The 18,144-nt window shown below is 36.9% G+C and overlaps 1 protein-coding gene across 30 annotated transcripts in view; it reads right to left on the minus strand.

Annotated features, from left to right (window-relative positions):
* Positions 1-18,144, minus strand: part of ARPP21 (cAMP regulated phosphoprotein 21) — a 138,870-nt gene that overhangs the window by 93,123 nt on the left and 27,603 nt on the right. For 19 of the 30 annotated variants that reach the window (XR_008436711.1, XR_008436713.1, XR_008436716.1 and 16 more), the window contains exons 2-8: positions 10,488-10,656; positions 8,651-8,850; positions 8,213-8,254; positions 7,781-7,813; positions 6,799-6,888; positions 2,558-2,702; positions 1,204-1,282 (exon numbers count right to left, since the gene is read on the minus strand). Coding sequence is in view for 27 of the 30 variants with exons in the window: in XM_053975290.1 (XP_053831265.1) it covers positions 1,204-1,282; positions 2,558-2,702; positions 6,799-6,888; positions 7,781-7,813; positions 8,213-8,254; positions 8,651-8,812 (551 nt within the window). In the remaining 3 variants the exon portion in view is untranslated. Of the gene's footprint in view, positions 1-1,203; positions 1,283-2,557; positions 2,703-6,798; positions 6,889-7,780; positions 7,814-8,212; positions 8,255-8,650; positions 8,851-10,487; positions 10,657-10,739; positions 10,768-18,144 lie in introns of those variants that run through there. The other 11 variants (XM_053975340.1, XM_053975253.1, XM_053975322.1 and 8 more) reach the window with 4 other exon arrangements.

Genomic DNA, 18,144 nt, shown 5'->3' on the forward strand with positions numbered 1-18,144 from the left:
TCAGTCATCTTGATTAAAAATCAAACATGTTTTTTTTTTTACCCTGGATCATCTGCAGAAGACTAAAGCCTGCTCTTCTGCACCTTCACTGACATACAGATTTCACTCTTCTATGAGCTCAACTATGGCTTCAGAGTGCTTTCAGCCACAACAGGCTGCAATCAATGCGCTGCACAGGAAGACTCACTGCTATGGATAGCTTTGGTCTTTTTTCAACCTTTTTTGATGGAAAATGAGATTTCCACCTAAGCTAGATCTTTCACAAGAAGAGCTGCTACTCATAGAAATTTTAAACATTTTTCCTGAGACATACTGGAATTCCACAAGGCATTGATTTGCTGCAAAAAAGCTGGACACATCTAATCTAGTTAGAGAGAACAATGAAGAAAACCACCTTTGAGCTATGGTTCCCAGGAGGCAATGCCACAGTATTTCTCAGGCAAAATGCTCTGGTTTTCATTGGAAGGTCTCAGATGTTCCTTTTTTCTCCCCTCCCTTATCAAAAGTTTCCCCGGCATATTTCCACACATTTCTAAGCTGGACAGAGTCCCATCATTCCTTAGTTCTTTTGAACATTCTCATTTTGCAATTGAAGGACCTACCATCATCTGTACAAGGGGTTATGCAAGCTGTTAGGTACCCAGTTATTCCCAGTTCTCCTGGGAATGATTGCAGAATTATATGGTACCTATTTAACACATCCAGCTGAAATGAACATTGAAAATCACAATGTATAAAAACATTACAGATCTTTCCTTGCATGTTTAGAGGCAAATTTAATGATGAGATGGGCTTGCAGCTCCAAATGAAAACTACGGGAATACTGAGAGCAGAATTTGACATTGAGCACAGGATTTTAATTGTGTGCAGCATTGCTAGAAGAAAGCTACTTTACACTCATAAACAAATCTCCAACCACAATAGTTATAAGATATTATTGCTATCACCACATAGAGCTGTATAAAAGAAGGTAAGAACAAAGACCAGATGTTACTGGAAGTGAAATTAAACAATGGGTGACTGGATGTGGGAGTAGAAGTTGATGATTTTTTATACCATTTTTCTCAGTTAACAGCCTACCTCCTTTACATTTTCCCTCATAAGCATCTCCAGAACAAATAAAACACAGTGTACAGTTAGGAGAAGTCAAAGACTGCCAACTATAATTTCAGGAATGTCAGCTCTAACGCAGGAAATACCTACCTGGGATTATTCTTTAATGTGTTAATGAGAAACTCATGCAAATCTATGCCTGTTGAGTCTGTATACTCTTGACTGCAATCTGAAAAATAAAAACAAACAGCCTCTACTAATTTATTTCATTTCAACAGTTTCGGTTAACTTCTGATTTATGCTATAAATCAAAATCCTTTTTCCAGCAACAATCTGAAAGAATATGCTCTAAAAGAAAATAGTCATTTGGAGTTCAGCCAAGAAAGATATACATTCTGAAGCATCAGGTGGACATTCACTGTTCCTCTGTAAAACTCCAATGAGAACACAGCATCAAAACTAAACATTGACAGAAACTGCTGGTCATTTAATAACACAGAAAACCTTCAATGTCATTCAAGACCCTGCCAAGTTCTTCCTTTAAACTGTTAAAAACATTTTAAAATGTGGAAAGAAAAGTTTTATTCATCAATGTCTCTTTGCATCACTTAATAAATGCTGTACACTCAGCAAATGAGGAGTCATGCCAGTGGGAACTCTATTTGCATTAAAAGACTGAAACCAAATGACACCTGGGAGTAGGCAGGTAATAGGGATTCGTGACAGTAGCCAGAATTAATTTTTCAGCATTATCTCCCGACTCAAATGTACACACAGATCCTCAAGTTGGCGTGAACTGTGAGAGCTCCATTGAAGCCAAATGACAATTCACACCAGCTGCAGATCCACACCCAGGTAGGCAATGATTATTTTTGGGAGATTACAATGCAACTTTATACCATGGATTAATAAAAATATTTTAAAAAGCAATGCCAAATTTAGATAAAACATCTTTCCTGAAGAAGTCTTGGTAGGTGATAATGGAAGATTGCAATGCAGGTTAAATGGCATGGATTAATTTCCTTACAGCATTTAAGATAAATTCTCCATGAGAGAGAAACAATAGTGAAGCAGAACCTATAGTGAAGCAGAAACAATACTGCCTACACTGCACAAGTTACATGCCAAATATATTACCATTAACCTAGATAAAAGAGTATTCATGTCTTACGCACTATATACACTTATTATTCCAATCACACATATATTTATATATTTATGCATTTATACCAACACAGTTAAGCATTCAAAAGATCAATTTTACATTAAAGAAAACAAATAAAATCTAATAAAAGGCCTCAATTTGGAAGGTTTATTCACTTTAAAGCCTGATGTTTGTATTAATAACTTTCTTATGCATATACATTTTAGGTTCTAAATTTTCTCAGTGTATGAAAATAGTTTTACCGTGTATATATACACAAAAAAAGAAATAAATCCTTGCAAAAATGTACAATCCTTTCTGCAATGGTAATTATAATGATTCAAATATCTTTAAGTTCACCTTTTGATAACATTCTGATCTTGCTTTTTTCACTGTTTTTATCTTTATTTTTATCCTTCTCTTTTTCTTTCTCGGAGTCATCTTTACTAGATTTATCTTCTTCTTGCAAGCTAGGAAAACTTGAAAGCTGTAGTTGTATTGATTCCTGTTGGGGAGAAAAGATAGATAAATTATGGGCCAGATTCAGTATGTTTCCCATGGCTTCCAACCTGCAGATATTAGCATTAAATGGTGTGTAGCTAGAAAAATTGAAGCCAGATACATTTCTTTCCTATTTGAAACATGGCATTTTTTAGCCAGGTGAATGGTGGCCAAATTCTTAGAGGCCAAATTCTAGTGGTAAGTAGGTTTTTTTTTCTCTAATATTTTGAATATTATAAAATTTAGGCTACGTCTAGTAAGGGGACTGTATTATTCTACACTTCAGTAGCTCTCCCTTAAGACTTTTCAGAATAATGAATTACATTTCATATGGCCTTTCTTAATTATATCATTTAATACTACATTATGTTCAGTGATGCTTAATGGATAGATATCTGAAAAAAAAACCTTTTTCCTTTCACCAGGAAGTCTGCAGATTGATATGAATTGTTTTGCACACGTAAGTGCAGTATCAGATCAACGGTGCTTTCTGGCTGTAATAGTAGAAGAGTGCCAGCAAATTCTATACTCCATTGTATACAAGAGGGCTTACTAACTTAACAGGTAATACATATTTAAAGACATATGCAGATGTGTCTTTTGCAAAAGGGGGGAAACGTGCCCTGTGATTTTTCAAGGACATTTTACTAAGTGAACTTCTCTAAGGCATCACAAATTTTACCCTCTAAAATATAGTAGTTTGGAGGCTATGAGTCCTTTTGAAACATGCTTCAACTTTAAACAGTTAATTTTTAAGCAATTTGAGAATTCAAGCTGTTTTGCATTTTCTAATTTCTTTAAAGAACCTTCTTTCCCTGCTCACAACCTTACTTTATACTGGCTTTGTTTTAAGAAAACCCAAATTGTTTTCTTTTTAAGTTACCATAACATATTTTATGTATTTCAAGAAATCCTAATCTGGTTGGACAAAATTGAAGGAACCGCACTTCTGTGTTTTATTCTTTTAAAGAAAAAAAAAAAAAACACTCCAGAAAACTATATGCTTAAGTAGTGTAAAAAAGCAAATTTGGAGAAAGCTGTCAAAAAATTCCCTGGTAAAGCAGTTTTCTTTAATAGAAGAGAATCATGAATGCTTGATAATTTTTTGACATCATGTTAATGAAAACCTAATTCACCAATACTTGAGAATTTAAAAGTTTCTTGAATGCTAGTGAATTCCCTTCCTTCACTATTTTTCTAAGAACACTAGCATAACAAAAGATCAATAGAAAACTTTAAAGTAAGGGGTGTGCTTTTAAGCAACCATTATGAATTCAAAAGATGTTTCCAGTAATTATTACAAATTTTAGGTTTCTGAATTCTTTATAGAACTACAGATCAGCCATCACAAGACATATAAGACAAGATCCTAACAAAACAAGGCATCAGCATAAACATGCCACAGTAAGACAGAAATTGATAACTTCTCAGCTTAATCATTATTGACTTTTTGTGAAATTTGAATGTGGCACAAAAGACTTGAGATGAAAAGCATTCTAAAAGAGCAACAAAGACCTGGACCCAAAATTTAACCTGACCTAGCACCCTTCATCCCTACTTCTGTTAGTTATGGCTGACAGTCTTACACAAAATCTGAGCCTACAGAAGCAAAGAGTGGGAATTCCCAGTGGGCAAAGAGTGGGTCATTTGAGATAAGGATACATTGAGAAATGTTTCCGGAATTGCTCAGTTGTGCTCAGAGAACTAATGCTGTGCCTACTTTCTTTCACTTCAAATGGCAGTTTGATTTCTAATTCAAACAAACTTTAGATCAACTATTGCCAAATGACCCCAAAGGATAACTTGATTCCCTGCCCAGAGCACATTGACTGTGGTGCTAGCTTTTCAACAGGAGAAAAATGTAACTGGCCACGTTGTTCCCAGGATATTAATACTAAACTTCACAGTGGTTCTTAAAAATGCACTGATGAAAATGACAGACTTTACAGAAAAGCACATATATGAACATACAGTAAATACTGTTTTACATGTAACGTAATACTGATGTAATTGCACTAGAAAAAACACACAAAAGGGCTGTAGAGTCGTGAAAGCAAGCTACTGTATATTTTCTTATATTTTATTGATTTTTCTCAATAATAAAATACAATGTTAATAAATACATTGATACAAGTATAGTGAACAACAAAATAGATTTTCAAATTGCAATAATACACTTCTTGGTCTAGAGTATAACATTAAAGGCAACATTTCTTTTAAGTAAGGACATTGTGAACCATTGGATAAGCACTCAAGATCAAGTAATACAGGTAAACAAGATTTTTCCTTATACAGGAAAATGAAGGCAAGTATTCAAATATAAGTACAAACATCAAGTCTGCAGTACAATCCATACTCAGTAGTTCTGGCAAGGTACCGTACATTCTCTGATAATTAATTCCCTGTAGTTTATAAACCATTAAGATAAAACAAAAAATAATAAAAAATAATTCCAAACAAAAAAATAAACTACTTCTCCTCTAAAATTAAAGCAAAACAACTTGGTTGGCACAAAACTTCCTGTATCCTTCAGCCAGCCCAAGGAGGAGCCTGCAGGTCCAGCTTTCCATGGCAAAGTTGAGCCACATTCCTTTGTAAAAGGTCAGCAAGAACAAAAGGGCAAGTCCTATCAAATTAATTACACCAAGCCAATTGCTTCCTTAGAAAACACGATGGGGTCAAGGGAGACATTTCATCTCTCATAAATATTTTAAGATGGTCAAAAAAAATCTTTGCTGAGGCTGGTCAGTCAGTTAAGACCATAGGCTGTGTGAAACAGGAACCCCTCCTCTGCCTGCTGTAAGGATAGGGATTTTGCCTCAACACCTGCCATTCTCTCTGTAGTTCAGTACAGTTCGTGTGCAGTACATTGTAAACTACCAGCAATGCTTAATACAATCTCTTTATACTGTTCTCCTTCTCATTCTCCATTAAACAATAGAAAACACAAACAAAATTGGAACAAAAGCCACGCATTTTGAGTAATGCAAGTCGAGCGAAAAGCGTCTACCTACAACAGAACAACTGATGAAATAACCTGCCCATCTACTGCATAAGCATCATTGTAGAGCAGTAGAACATGTTAATGTCCTGCTGCTAAACAATTTGGTTTTTGGTCTTTCAATAAAATTAAAAAAATAGAAAAACCTCTCCTTACTTATGAGCTAAGAGGAGAGACAGATTTGTTTCATTTCAAGTCAATAGAGGAAACAGTGAGAAAGTACACTTAAATGTCATTTTTTATTTTTGTGCTAAGCTCACAAGAAGCCACTTACTCAAGCTCTCTCGATGGCTGATTTCAGTTGCACATAAACATCTCATAAATTATAGGCAGTGTTCATCATCTTTTGGGTTTTAGTTAGCTGGGTTTTTTTAAGCCTTGATCTCACTAGGCAAGCAAAGAGGAGTAATTGAGGCTTAACTTTTGCTTATTGGAGTACTTTCTGAAGTTAGTCTGCAAAGAGTGCCACCAGTGTTACTGTCTGAGGTGAGGAGTGCAGAGGACAGAACTCTACCAGCTGCTGGGAATACAACACCACCAGTACAGATAAACTCAAATACACGCTTTTTGATATAGTTTAATTTACACCAAGAGTTTAAAAAACGAATGCCACTCAGTAGGAGGCATCCTTGGCTCTACCAAGGTATTTTAGAGAGCAAAGGATCTTTGAATTTTATGTGAAGGGGGACACTGATATGAACTGAATTCTTAGAGGAACCACAAATCAGAGCATATTCATAACTGTATTTGGTGCAGCCTCGAAAGAGATAGCCTTAGAGAAAAGAACATATTAATATTCTTTTTGAGTGTTACTATTTTTTTAAATTTTAAAATCTGAATTCTTTTGAATTCTTTTCCATTTGCTGAAATTTTCAGGGGGTCTGGAAAAAAAAGCAAACAACACCCTGTGATAAAGTATAAAACTAGTATTTCAAATTAAAGTTCACGCTAAACCAGTAAGAACCATAAAAACATGTTCATTGTCGGATGTAATTTTTCCCCCAAGGAAGACATTGTTAAATGCCCGATTAAGTAACACAATCATGCAACTGAAGATGGAGGTCAACCATGCAGCTAACACCAATGATTGCAAGTGTACCTGGTTGTCATGAAGATTTTCTGCTCCCGGGCGAGGGGATGACTCTTCACACACAGCAAGACTCCTCACGAGCTTGCCCTTAGCTCCTGACTGAATAAGAGAGAGAGAACAAAACAGAACACACTACTACTGACCCCAAGTCACATAAGCTGTCCACATCAGCTTCTCCCAAATATGTCAGGTAACTATTACCCACCCAGTCCAAAAAAATTCATTTGTGTGTATATAACATGGATAAAAAAGGATTCTAAGCAGCAAGACATTTGCCACACAGGGAAGGTGGTTAGCTTCCTTTTGCTTTTATCATTTCAGCTACTGTTCACTCACTTCCATCAAAAATTTTAACAGCAAAGAACAAATAGTCTTAAATTACTGAAAGTAATTAACATAGACTCAAGGGTTCCTTTTGTCATTTGGTTTGAGGTTTTTTTCATTTGTTCTGGGAGTCCCTCCCCTTCTTCTAGTAGCATATATCCAAGAAACACGGACAATAAAAAGTGTATGTATTACGGATCTGCACTTGAAACATTAACAGAAGTTTTTTAGGTTTTGTTTCTAGAAGCTCCTTTCCACACTTGCCTCCACATATTCCCCCCTTAGGAAGCTAGTCAATCTCTGTTTCTTTATGTCAAGATTATTCCATTAAAATAAAATTCCAACAGAAACATTAATTACTAAAGCAAAAGGAGTGAACATTTTCCTTTTCCAGTGGTCCACAGAAGCACACATGCTGTCTAACACAAGGACACAGCAAGCCCAGCAGCATAAAATTATGATGGATAAAGGGAAGCCTGACACGTTATATCTGGAGGCAGTTTTTTGCCTTTGTGTAAAAGGACTATAGGGTAGGGGGCAAGAAAAAAACTGCAACACTAACAAAAAACTCAACCAGACAAGTGACAAAAGAAAGCAATTTTGATTGAAGAACTGAAATTCTTCATCCTACTGTAGCATGCAACTCCAAACAGAGATGGACCCTTACCTTGGATCTCTTTTTCTGATTTGACCCTCGTTTCTGCATATAGCAAAAAAAGAGAAGCAGTTATCACTTCAGTGGACAGTGGGCATGATGAAAGCATTACCAATAAACAGACTAAACCACTTCTATCTGATGTTTTAAATCAGTTGCTGACTGCAAAAGCAACTTCCCCAAACCCAGTTTGGAAAGCAGGGAAAACGAAGGATCATCTCTGCTCATTTTCATTCATTTTACAAACAGGTATAAACAAGAAAAAACACTACACAGTGTTCTGTAATTTTCCATATAATAAAAATGTAAGAAAAGGTATACTTAAGTAAATGCTCCCCCTCTCCAAATTCCTCTTAAATTGTGGTCTCCCCCTGTATTTTTTTATTCGATTGAGCAAAAAGGATTAAAAACCCCTCATCCGATAAAGTCTTCTTATCAAATTACCTTCTTAGGCTTTGCATAACAACTTTTTGTTGGCAGTAACACCTACAAACCAAACCACACATTAAGTAATTATTCATTAGTATTACCTGTAAATTCATGAGATCAAGGTAGTTTTCTAAATCCCCAAAGAGGGAAAACAGTCAAATGTCTCACCAAGCTTTAAAACAGATGTCTAGAAATTAACTTCTCAGACAAATAACATGGACAGCAGTCTAAAGAGCTTGAAAGGTATAACAAATAACAGCATTTATTTTATAGTGAAATAAAAGAACCCAAAATAAATAAATAAATAAATATTTTAAAAAAAGGAAAAATAGAAACAGTCTCAAAATTATAAGAAAAATAGGAGAAGTGTAGGCAATGAAAAAATTCACAGAAACGGAAAAGCAATTGTAACACATTGATATTTAACACACCCATTCACTTTTCCTGTCTTACCTGCAGCTCTGTCTTGGAATCACTGAGCTTCTCCTCCTCTACTTCTGAGCTTTCAGATTTATTAAGAACACAGTTGTCCGGGTTGGCTTCAGAGATGGCAGTCTCCTGCTCTTTTGCAGCTTCCTCTGCTGTCTCCTGGTTCAATTTACCTTGCTCAGACATTCTTCCAGACAGAAATTAAAATAACAAGATTTGGTGACCTGAAAGGTCAAGATACCACGACACAAACACACACAAAAAAAAAAAACATTGGAGGTGAAATTTATTTTTTTCTTTTAATTCCTAATTGCAGTTCCTTTGATAAACAAACCAAAATGTGCAGCTCAGGAGTGGAAAACTATGCATATCCCAGCAGAAGAGATGTACTTAATCAACAATATTGGGTAACAGCAGAATTGTGTCAGGTTAAGCAAGCAGATCTGAACAGTCTTTGTGGAGAGCAGATTTAAGATTGTGACTCCCCAGCCCAGCCCCAGGACTGCCAAGGTTCAGGCAGGGACAGTGGAGGATCCTCTACCACAAAGCTCAATGGTACCAGGCAAAAAGGACCCATTCTAGGTCTCTGGCATTTCAAGGTTCCCCTCCTCTAATTTTTTCTTAATTTTCTTTTAATAAAAATAATAGCCAAGCAAACAGAAATAAAAACCGAGCATGAGCAACAACACTGTTTTTAGTATTCAGCCATGGGTTTTATGAATAGCAGAAGCCATGATGCTCACTACCACTATAAATATATATTTCTCTTTTTTTTTTTTTAAGAGGTAATAATTCAAGATAAGTACGAACTCTAAATTTGGCAATAAAGCTCTCAGGGTCAAAATTTTCAGGGATTAAACCAACAACTCAATTGTTAAAACCTTAAACCTCTTCCCAAAACCTATGTCACTCTTCAGTACGAGGAAAATTGTATAGAAAACCCTTGGCAGGTACTTCCAATGAAGAAATCTCAACTGAACTGCATTTACTTTCAGCTTACAATGGGGTTGTTGTACAGAAGCTTTAAAGGCTTTTCAGAGTTAAAGGCTTTTATTATTTTCTCTCTCTTTCTCTGCCCCCAGCTCCTTCCTGAAGACTCCCCCACTGATCAATTGTCAAAGAAGACTCATGAATAATTTAACTTTTCTTTCCCATCCACTTTACTTAAGAAGCATCTTCAAGAAAAACAACTGTATTTGAAATGTGAAGTAATTTCAGGAAGGGTCTCTTGTAACACATTGCCACTTCTCAACAGTGAAACGGCAACTATGAAGCAAAATCACACTTTTTTTTTTTTTTACAGTTTGAAATTAAACATTCAACAGAACCAGAATAACTTACCTTTAGTTTTTTAAGCTATATTTTAAGTGAAAAAAATCTAAAGCATACTGAGTTATAAGCACTTACTTCTCCTACTTTCTGCTTTTACCTTCACATTGTAAGCAAATACAATTTCCTATATAATCTTCCAGTTTGAGAAGGACTGTGAACTTCACAAGAAATCAAGCTCTACGGTTCATAAATACCTGAATGGAATATGAAACTAACCTGAAGTTTGACTTGCCTTACTGTGAGCTAATTTGTGATTCTCCTTTCTCCCACTGCTCTCCCCAAGAAGGCCGATAATTTCGGCTATTTTGCAGTTACAACTGAAACTTGAACTGCTTTGATGAAAATTCAAAACATGAGTGGCAAGACCTTTTACTGGTCTGGTAAATAGTCCTTAATTTGATAAGGATTTTCATCAAGAAATGCACATGCATGCACAAGTTCCTCATGAGCAGATCAACCTGCAGCTCATCTACATGCTTTACACAGTGCTCACAAAAACAATTACACTGGGATCAAAGAAGCCATTTACCTGGAAAACTGCTATAATTCCAACTGCCTTTCTAGCGTCTTCTGTTGGTCTTTGCTGGTTAAGTCCACACAAATGATCAACGGCAACGTGAGTCCCATGTCCCCATTAACAGTTCAGAGTGCCAATCTCCATGCTGGTCCTTCGGAGAGCTTGACGCACCATAGTCAACCTGGAAAAGACAAAAAATAAGTAACACCGGCAGTGATCACGGCACAAGGGAGGGGTGCAATGGATAGGACCCAGATTTCTAACACTAATGACCAGTTTCCAGCAAGTCACTTTCACAGCTTAATCCAGCTCCACCTGTCTCAAAACTGCCTGCTTCTTCTCTAATGAAGGCTAGAGCCGGCTGTTCAAGTCATAACAGCTCCTACGCAAGAAGCTAAAATTAACAATTGCATTATGCACTGAAGATTACTCATTTCAATTCTAACCTTTTTTAGCGAATTCCAGCACTTTTCATTAAAAAAAAAAAGCATATATACATATTTATATATAAGCTCATCTGTTTGCTTCAACAAAAATCAATGAGGGTATGAGGAGAAAAGATTTGCCTGCTTTTTAACTATGGCTTCTTCTCCAATTAAAACTTCAACAGTCAAACACTACTGAATAAATGGCTAGGTGAGTGCTTTTAGAAAGTGACCAGCTTTACCAGGGTAGTGAATTGAGATGTTAATTTAATAAGCTGAATAAATTTGGAATTATCCAGAATGGGAGGAAGAAGAGGAAGAGACGGAAGAAATCCTATTCCATGAACAACATCCACCAAAAAAAATTCTTCTGAAGCATTTTGTGAGGAAGAAAAATGATATTTCCAGGTTATGGTTTGAGAAATAAACCTAAAGAAAGAGTTGCCTTAGCAATGCAACTTTTACTGTTCATCAGGATTGCATTTGCCAGCTAAATAGCTGATTTAACAGAAAAATGAGCATTTTAGGATGAGTTGGACTGATTTAAAGGCCATGGCCATGTGCTGAACTGTCTTGATACAACAGGCAGCTCTTCTCAAGACTTGCATGTGAGTCATGGTTGAAGCAGTCAGTGCAGACACACAAAACCCGCAAACAGAAAGCACATATCATTCTACTAGGAAGGGGGGAGGAAGCCAAGCATGAATAATGGGAGATGATTTTCTGGTTTTTTTTATTTTATCAGACTCCTAGTTTCTGCAGCCCATTTTACATTGTGCACGGCTGCAATTGCCACACAGCACGTGTCAGCACGCTGGAACTTGCCATGTGAAAATAACTGAATTTGCTGCACCAGAAGTGGAGTTTAGCCTTTCACAATATTCCAGTCCTGCTCTCTCTGGGAGCTCTGGCACACACGGAGGAGACCAGCAGGCAGTTCTGTAAACTATCACTGCCATCCTGCAAATTTATAAACACAACTATTTCTTTTCCTCAAACCATTTAATAATTTGTAGACAGCAATAGAAAATAAGTCTTCCCACTAGGTTTTTGTTATTTCTTGCAGGATATTTTTGGAAATTCTAGCTCATTAGAAACATAAGCTGACAATGGGAGTGGAAGAACACCATGGAAAACTATGCCCAAGAACTCAAGCATATGCAAAAGTATCTCATGGAGCCAATACTCAGCAAGCAAAGAATGAATAAACCACTGACTCAAAATCTTTTCCTCATACCCATCTTCCAATGACTGTTTCCCCCACACTTTCAAAAGAGATGGGGGGGAATGTGGGAAACAGCTATCCAGGAAATAGACTGCCGTAATCAAAACCCTCCAAAACCAACAGAGACACAGATATCTGTACCAAAATCAGTACACACACAAAATTTATTTCAGAACTCTCCAGTGTGACCATTTGTTGGGAATTAACTATTCATAAGACAAACAAACAGAGCAAAACAAAAACCAGGCAACAAACCAACCAACCAACCAACCAAAGGGTATCATATGCAGCAAGTGAAGAGATCCGGCAAGATTTGGTCTTGTGCACAGATGCTCAACATCATCTTGTCATGCTTTACCCACCCAAGGTAAATTTCCTTGGGTATAAAATGAGTTCCCCATATTGTTACACTTAAGATTTCTGAAGACAACATCTTTTTTCATTGGCAGTGTACAAGAAGACCACTGAATCTTAAATTAAAACAAAAAAAAAGCTATTCATAAATTTCCCCAAGAAAACAGAAGCAACTGGAAAATAATCTTACAATGTACAGCTATCATCCTCAAACCCAGAACAACAATGTCTGTTAGGATGATTTTTTAAAGAAATCCTTCATAATTATCTTCTGGGAGACAAAAAGAAGGCAAGAAGAAGTGAGACATACAGCAATCAAATCGAGCTCTTCACCTTCCTTTAATGTAGATTTCCTCCTCCTTTATTAAGCAATTTACAAGTGATGACTAATCATTTACATACTACAATACGTAAAATACACTTCTGGTTGTTTGGGTGGGTTTTCAGAGGGACTCAGGTTTCCATAAAATATTTCAAGGAGAGTATAAATAGCAAAAAAGGATCAGTCAGAAAATAGCCATTAAAAGTGAGACATTTTTGTTGGAAGTCTCTGTTCCTCATATGTTTCCAGGATATCTCATTATTCAGTGATGAATGTACTTTTTACTATTGTCAGTGCTGCAATGACAGCACTGCTATGGAAAAACACACTGGATTATTCTCTTTCTTGCGCATCAACAGAAATGTCAGGGATGATTTGACTGTCAAAACCTTCAGTACCGAAGTGACGCAAAAGGCTGAACAAATGCACTTCTGTTTTTGATCCTCAGGTAGAAACCACAAAGCTTGTTGCTAGGCAAAAACCACCTTCTTGATATGCAAGGGAGCAAAATTTCATCGGGTGTTGGGATCTTAGCAGTCTACAGGAGCTTGCGGCAAAATTTCAGCCCCTAATTCCTTAAAGCAATTTGAGTATTGCAAACAGCAATATGACAGAAAATACAGGACCCACTCACTTGTAGATCCACTTTAATGGAAATATAATTTGTTTGTATAGAATTTATAAGCACGAGCTGCTCAGTATACACTGTGGTATGGGAATGCTGAGAGTTTTTTTCTTAAATTCTTTTCCTTTTAACAGGATTTTCATTTTAGAAGCTGAAGGTACTACTGAGCTTGAACAACTACAGTCAGAGCTTGAAGAGAAAAGGATGGAAGAAGGCGTGGATGGTCACATACATTCATACAACACATACCACGCAAATTCCAAGAAAAGTCTGTGGGAAGGAATACAATTAATTTAATGCAAGAGTTTAAAAACTATACCCAGAAGAAGAACTGTCATAAAAACAGAACAGAAAACCAAGCAAAGATGCTAGAAAGTCCAATGCAATGAGCACCTGAGAGCTTACCATTAACTGAAACTCAAGAGAGACATCTGACAAAACCCTCAGAGGCCACTACAGGTGAGCAAGCTCCTTCTGTATTATGTATTAGGTGTTTTGATGGCCTCATAGGTATGCATGGTGAAGCAGGCGTTTCAAGACTCCCAGTATCACACATGTCCTCTCTCAGAGAGGAGATGAACAGGCTTTAAGGCCAAAGAGCATACTCTTAACCAAGAGCAGGCAGCAGCAGGCAGGACAGAGCTCTGAGAGAGTGAAATCCAAGGGCTTTTCTTCAAACAAATCTGCCAATCATGGAGGTAAAAGTTATTCCAAAGCCTGAATAGATCCTGCTGCTGAAAACTTGCTGGCATTGGCCAGATCGATAAGCCAGGATCCTTCTCATCCCATCATGATTCTCCATTCTCAAGAATGGTTTGCAGGTATGACTCCATGAGCTGGAAGCAGAGTTGTCAGTTGGGAGTTCCACTGCATGATATAAACCTCAACCATATGTATCAAGAGAGGTTTGACTCATTATTGCTAACTCACTCATCAGACTCCTGGAAGCCACTGGAAATGGCCTCCAGTATTATCTTAATATTATCAGGAGGCACAACTGTCAATTTTGCCAGATTCTTATGTCTTCAACCATAAACTTCCTGTTATTTGACATTACTTAAATATTCTTGTTTCTGCCATCAAGAAAATCAAAGAAAATCTCAGGTTTCGTAACGAAGACAAAAGTTTCAAATCTTTGGTGTCTTCAAAGAAAACATTCATTATATAAACCTGATTGCTTAAAAAAAAAGAAAACAAAACAACAACAACAAAAACAACAAAAGCCCCAACAAACAAAAAAAACCCCCAAACAACACCACCAAACACAAAAAAAGGACAGTAAAATAAATCCTGCAGTTTGAGATCAAACACACTACTACTCAGTTATCCATCTCCCAGTCTTTAGGACTAGTCCTAGTCTTTATTAGACTGTGTGCTCCTTTTCACTGTTTTCCCACATTTCCCAAAGAAATGCACAAATGCACTCGGAAGCCAGTGCATTAGCATAGCAGGATAATAATCCATACCAGTTCTCATATCAAAATGCTTTAGTATGAAAAAAACCCACTAAGCTTAAAGCTGTGAAAGGCACAGAGTCCTACAAGTTCATTGGTTGCTAAAGGACTGAAGACTAAACCTTAAAAAAATAGTGCAAAAATATTTGTAACTGAAGCGTTTGATGTCATATTTTATTTCCCACCTCCTCCTCCCCACATTGTCCCTTCTTCATCATCACTAAAAAACCGAATAGTGTGATTGCCCACATTTTCTGCTCCTACATGCCACAGACCTTTGCAAATAAAAGGTTATTTAGACTCATTTACTAATGGCACTTTACCAGAGACTGTCAGCAGATACTATTTTTTCCCCATGAGTTAAAAAAAACATGGGCATCTGCATACATGAAACAGTGCAGAGGCCCCTGACCCAGCTTAAATGGGCCTGAAATCAACCATCAGTGGCGGTGGCAGCCAAATTTGACGAAAACAGGGCAGAGTGAAACACACTGAACTAGATTTCAAATACTATACAAAAAACAGTTGTCTCTTAAAAGAAGCAACTAGATAATATGGAGCAGCCTCCCAGCTGAAACATCTGTCTTGGAATGGCACTGGCTCTCTTCCCAATGTGCATGTGAAAATAACAAATAACAGCAAGGATTCTTGAGAACAGTTTAACAACCAAAGAAAAATCCCAGAAGCAAATCAGCTTTTTGTGGTTTACACCTGATTCCTTTTTTCAAAGAGATCCTCTTGTTTCTAACAGATTGCCACCAATATTTTTCCACTTTAATCCCCTGTCAGACGACCTCATGTCAATGTCACCATCTTCAGACAAATAATAATGATGTTCCCTCCAGCTTGTTATATTTCTGCAAAGCTAGAAGCTTCACCCAGAAAAATAAATATAGATGGCCTATAGGGAGAGTCTGCTTTGTGTTAATACTTAAGGCTTGGGGAAAAAAAATGCTCTTTTATCTGTCACAATGATCATTTGAAGTCTTCCATGATCAGCATGAAAAGATATGAGGCTGAGTGATCTGGCTAATAAATGTCAATCACACAACTTTAGTAGGAACTGAGTAACATCCAAACTTTTAACAAGCTAATCAGATGTACAAATCAGCACTCCTGGAATGAGTTGTTTGCTTTAGAACAGCCTTCAACACCACCTCATGCATTTCAAACACATACACCAAAATTTCTCTCATTCCCCTACAAAATCTGACAAATTTCCCTAAAATCAAAGTCATTAAATTAACTGGTCTGTTAGGTGGTGGAAAACAGCACAAGGCTCGTGAGTCCAAAGAGACAGACAGCAAGGTTCTTAGCCATCCTCAATGCACGCACTTCTCCTTGAAATACACAAAAGTAATTTTCCTTAAATCCCATAATGGAAACAATAGCCAGCATAGGCAAATACACAATTCAAAAGGAAAGAGGGACCAAAACTCATCTTCCCAGATAATCAGGCCTATTTCTCAGCTATTGAAGATAATTATAACACAAAGTCCTCTTTAGAGACCAATAGCTTTATTTTATGAGTAGAGGATGTTCAGGGAGGATGCTTTAATAATTTTGCTGTAAGGATGTTCAAGAATCTCACTGCTTTGCCAGGACATCATCTCCATTACCCCATTGTACACATCAAATACTTTATACATTTTGCTTACTGTGCCAGTAATTGCCCTCCAGTTTAATTAGCTTTCTTGATTTCACAATAGTTTTGTCTTCCTGTGGGAATTAACTGTACATCACCTCATCATTTGTTGTTAGGTTTAAAGAAGCCCATTCCTTTTAGTTGCCAGCCAAACAGGTCTGCATTATTTCCATTACTATCCACTATCTAGTCTGTATTTTTTTTTTTTTTTTTTTTTCAATCAACAGTATGCTTCATCATTTCCTCACTACTCACCAAGACTACACTCTGGACACAGATACTCCTTCACACATCAAGTGGTGACTGCACTAGAGGAGCTCCGTTTCCACAAAATCTAAAACCAGTTTAAGGACAATGAATAACACTAAGACATCCCAGAAGGAATACTATCATTTCAATATGAAACCCTGATCAACAGCACAGAATAATGAACCTGGGCTCCCCACAGAGGGGTCTCAGCAGTGCTGAGGACAAATGAGAGCTACTGCAGAGAGCCAGAGTGTGGGAGCCACTGTGGACTGAATTGATGAGGCTACAGATACCCACCACAAGCTCAGTGAGATAATTAAAGCTGCTGGTGTGATGTCATGATACCCTTCTATGCATAATGAAATCTGGTAGAATATACAGTTTATACTAATTTTCATTTTTATAGAATATGTGCATATAGTTGAGTTTAATGCAGAAGTTTTTGAAACATTTCTTGTTTCTCTAAATCAAGCCATCCCTACTCTTTCTTCCTTCAATGCCTTCTCTTTGCCATTTCAATCAGGTAGCTACACATTATATCCATTTTGCTTTACACACAGAACTACAAGAACAACTTAGCTTATTTCTTTACTCAGTTCCTCCTAAAGTTTAAGGATTTCACTAGAAAACCCAAGCACTGTGTATCTGCATTTTAAGCATATATGCCTTTGAAGAATTCAGGCTAAGCAGACTGCAGATAATAAACGAGGAGTCAGCTAAGCCATCCTTCATCATTCACTAATAACCAAACACAAAGAAGTTGAGTCCAAGAGGGGAAAAAAAAGCCCACAACATCCCTAAACAAAGGAAACAAAACATTTTTGTACACTACTAGCACAGTATTTTAAAATACATAACACTCAGTAAATAGATGGCCTATAACTTATTGCTTTGCACTTCTTCCAACATCACCAGGGGATGGAGGCATAAACTGATGAAAATACATCAGGAACTGACCAAGTATCACTGAGTTTCACATGTGCTTGTCCTGATCTCTTTCTTTCCTAATTTATATAATAGCCCCTATATTTCATCCTGCCATTTCTTGCCAAATTAGGTGCATTTTCACTAGCAGTAGCTTAATTGGCAAATCCTGAAAGAAAATAATTGCTAAGAGCAAAGCAGCATTACACTGATGAAACAGACCTGAGCTTAACAACTAGAATTGCCTTAGTAGACAAACACTGACTGCAAAACAGCAAAAAGCTTTCACATAAGAATTGACAGAAAAAAAAATTACTTTCTTTTCCTCCAAAAGTCTCTTTTGATTACCAGAATTAAACATAGCAGCTAATCCTGCTTTCCTAAGGCCATTTTCTGAAACAAAACCAGCCTGCAGCTGAAGTAAAATTCTTCATTCCAGAAAAAAA

The sequence above is a fragment of the Vidua macroura genome, chromosome 1 (genome assembly GCF_024509145.1).
Source record: "Vidua macroura isolate BioBank_ID:100142 chromosome 1, ASM2450914v1, whole genome shotgun sequence".
Lineage (NCBI taxonomy): Eukaryota > Metazoa > Chordata > Aves > Passeriformes > Viduidae > Vidua > Vidua macroura.